The sequence below is a fragment of the Brassica napus genome, chromosome C4 (genome assembly GCF_020379485.1).
Source record: "Brassica napus cultivar Da-Ae chromosome C4, Da-Ae, whole genome shotgun sequence".
In the NCBI taxonomy this organism is placed as follows: domain Eukaryota; kingdom Viridiplantae; phylum Streptophyta; class Magnoliopsida; order Brassicales; family Brassicaceae; genus Brassica; species Brassica napus.
The window spans coordinates 20,872,857-20,876,485 of NC_063447.1; the positions used below are offsets into that span (position 1 = coordinate 20,872,857).

General features: G+C 48.4%; 1 protein-coding gene across 1 annotated transcript; it reads left to right on the plus strand.

The window, feature by feature from the left end:
- The first annotated feature begins 695 nt into the window (after nucleotides 1-695).
- LOC111205653 lies at nucleotides 696-1,643 on the plus strand. Its single transcript, XM_022701797.2, has one exon. The coding sequence runs from the start codon at nucleotides 696-698 to the stop codon at nucleotides 1,641-1,643; it is 948 nt and encodes a 315-aa protein (XP_022557518.2).
- The last annotated feature ends 1,986 nt before the right edge of the window (nucleotides 1,644-3,629 follow it).

Sequence of the window (3,629 nt, forward strand, 5' to 3'; positions counted from 1 at the left end):
TTGCGGAAGAGATTGCCTCGGTTGAGAAGCCTAGAAAGTTCTCCTTCCCCAACATCAAGATGTATGACGGTACTGGCGATCCCGACGATCACATCGCGCAGTACAAGCAAAGGATGTTGGCGGTTGCACTCCCTAAGGAGTCCCGCGAAGCCACGATGTGCAAAGGGTTCGGTTCCACTCTGATCGGACCTGCCTTGCAATGGTACATCAATCTCCCTACCAGGGCCATATCTTCCTTCGCAGGCCTGAGCGACAAATTCGTGGAGCAATTCGCAAGCAGTAGGAGCCTGGAGAAGACTTCAGATGGTCTCTACGAGATCCTCCAGCATCGAGTGGAACCCTTGCGAGACTACATAGTCCGCTTCAACCAATAGAAAGTGGCGGTCCCCGAATACAGCTTCCCTACTGTGATCTCTGCCTTCAAGAGAGGTCTACTTCTAGATGGGGGGCTATACAAAGAGCTAACCATGTATCCTTGCAAGACCATGGAAGATGTGTTGTCCCGAGCCTGGGCGCAGGTGAAGTAGGAGGAAGATGTTGCTAGCCACGCCAAGGCTTAGCCAAAGCAGGACCAAAGGTCAGCCCGATCAGATCGAGGAGACCGAGATGAAGGATCCTCCCAAAGGGGATCCAAGGACTCTGGTAGTAGAAACAGGGGCAAGTTCCAGTACCGGCCGCAAGAGAAGGAAGAAGGGATGTCGGTATCTACCTGGCCCGATATATCCCATCTCTCAATATCAACACCAGAGCTAGTCAACGCACTGAGACAGATGGGCCAACAGGTTAAGTGGCCTCCAAAGATGAAAGCACCTGACTCGTTGCGGAACCCGGAACTTTGGTGCGACTTCCATCGCGATCATGGCCACAAAACTGAAGACTGCATCGCCCTGAGGATCGAGGTCAACGAACTACTCCAAAAGGGGCATCTCCGAGAATTCCTCTCAGAGAAAGCCAATGCCCACCTCAGCAAAGAGACAGCAGGGAAATCCAAAGGAGCTGCACCAGCCTCACCACCTCGCCAAGATCGGGTGATCCATGTCATATCCGGAGGCTCAGAAGTAAGCGGAGAAAGCCACACAGCCGCAAAGAAAAGCACCTGTAACGCTAAGCATGGTCTGAAAACGACCCAACCGAAGCGCCTACTTCTAGGAACCGACGAGATAAGCTTCACAACTAAGGAGCAAGAGAAGATCCTAACTCCCCACCATGATGCTCTAGTTTTCTCTCTCACCGTAGCAAACTGCTTGGTGAAAAGAATACTAGTAGACAACAACAGCTCCAGCAACATTATCTTCCAGACGGCGTACCAAGATCTAGGGCTGGAGGAGAGCCCCCTGACGCGCAAGGTAACCCCACTCATCGGGTTCAGCGGCGAGGTCAAGCAAACCGCCGGAGAGGTTATCCTCCCAGTATACGCTGAAGGGGTCAACATGTCTACCAAATTCCTAGTCAAAGATTGCCAATCGACATATAACATGATCTTGGGACGACCCTGGATTCATGACATGGGAGCAGTCCCTTCAACCCTTCATCAGATGGTGAAGTTCCCTACACCCGGGGGCATCATAATAATTAGGGGAGACCAGGAGAACTCCCAATCCTGCTACCAGACCACCCTGAAGGGGAAGACCAAGGTCTTATAGAAATTACAGAGAAGACCTCGGACCCCGCGAACCCAGGGATCAGAGGTCAATGACACAGGTAATTGGGGGTCGTTCCGGAGAAAGCGGACCCTGAATCATTCCAAGAACCCGAGGGATCCCCAGAGAACCTATTTCGACCGCTCTGCATGGTCTCCTCCGAAGCCCTTCGAAGTTGCATCTGCTCGCAAGACCTGGTCCTCGCAGATATCAGCCAGTGGTCTCGCGGATAAACAAGTGGGGCACGAGTACTCCAAGGAGACCTCCTCAGAGGGTACATCGGGCAGATCTGGAGCAAAGGGCGCCTCGCAGACGCAGGATGGAGACACTTAGCCAGGCAGGAGACCTCCGAACCTGGTCGCTCCAATGGATGAATGTGACTACACATTTCATGGAAGTGCTGAAAACCTTCATCAATAGGAGACAGTGGTCCCGAACACTAAGGGCCGGGGCATGAAATGAGTCTTGATTGCGGTCCCTAGACCCAAGAAAAAGGCAGAACCCTGCAAAAGAAGGAGGAACCCTCTAGCAAGGACGCTCGTCCCAAAAGCAAGCCAAACCCTGCGGATCAACTTTTGAGAGGCCAACTCAGAAGATGCATTATGAATACTCTACTAGCAAGGAATAAGAAGGATCTACACTATAACATCCTAGATCTAGCCTAATCACCCTTAATCTCCCTAACCCATGAATTCAAGAATGGATTACTCACTACTCTTCATGATTCCTCTTAAACCCATATTGGATTTCAGATTAATCATGTAGAGAAATACAGATAATAGATATGAAAACAACATAATTGCAATAACAAAATGATCAATTCAATCAAGAGAGGAACTTTCCAAAGGTTTTTGGTGGTTTTCTTTTGATTAAAGATAATCTGCCTCTAATGGCTTACAAAAGATACTTAAACTTAGGTTTAGAAAGTAAAAACGTGCATTATGAAATGACCAAAAGGCCCTTGAGTAAACATGAAGTCGAGCAAACAAAAGGCGCACATCGACCTCCTGTAGTCGCTCCGAGAGGTCGCTCCAGGCTTCGGGAGCGACCTGGAGGGGTCTCTGCGAGACGTCGCTCCGGGTCGCTCTCGTGTCTCCGAGCGATGAAAACGCGAGCGACTTCTCCGCGTCGCTCTGGTAAGGTCGCTCTCGTGCCTCTGAGCGATGAAAACGCGAGCGACATCGGGGTGTCGCTCTGGCCAAGTCGCTCTGAAAGGGTATCACAGCGACTTCACGGTGTCGCTCCGGTGAGGTCGCTCCCATGCACTACTCGTCCAATGATCACCTTTATCACCTCTTTTGAGCTCCAAATGCACCCAAATTTCTCCAAAAACTCCATGTGGTATTCCAATACCTGATAAAGACTCATGTATGCAAAATGCAACCTAAACATGGCTAAATCCTAGTCTATATGATCAAAATGCACATGGGTGAATGAATAAAACAATGGAAATATGCAAGATATCAACTCCCCCTAACTTGTTCTTTTACTTGTCCACAAGTGAACTTTCTAGAACTCATAAGGAGAGAGGGTTGAAGGTGGGAGCTCATAGCCAAAAGAAACACAACTAGCACTCAATTCAACATCTAATCCAACATGAGCACACTCTCTTATTACACTCTAGCTTCTCTAGGCCTATCTCAACTCCTTTTGCCCTTACACTCATCATCAAGCATCCACACATTCAAATCAACCAACTCTCACATTCATTAAGCATAAAACATCAGGTGAATTCTTGCAAATGGTCAATTGGTCCAAATCATTTGGTTGGGTAAGGGAAGACTTTTTATTCAAGTGAGTCAAGAGGTTCAAGATATATGATCTTTAAGGTAGTTTACTCTCGAAACAAGTAGCCTTGACATTGCACATAATATATCTAAGAAAGGGACCAACTCATGCATACAATGCTCAATCTCCATTGTTCTATCCTTTTCTCAAACATACAAGTTACACAATCACTTCCCAATGTCAAACCCAACTCACATCTCT

Excerpts from the sequence above, each read along its gene's own strand:
- LOC111205653 (XM_022701797.2), top strand. The coding sequence starts at position 696 with ATGTCGGTATCTACCTGGCCCGATATATCCCATCTCTCAATATCAACA.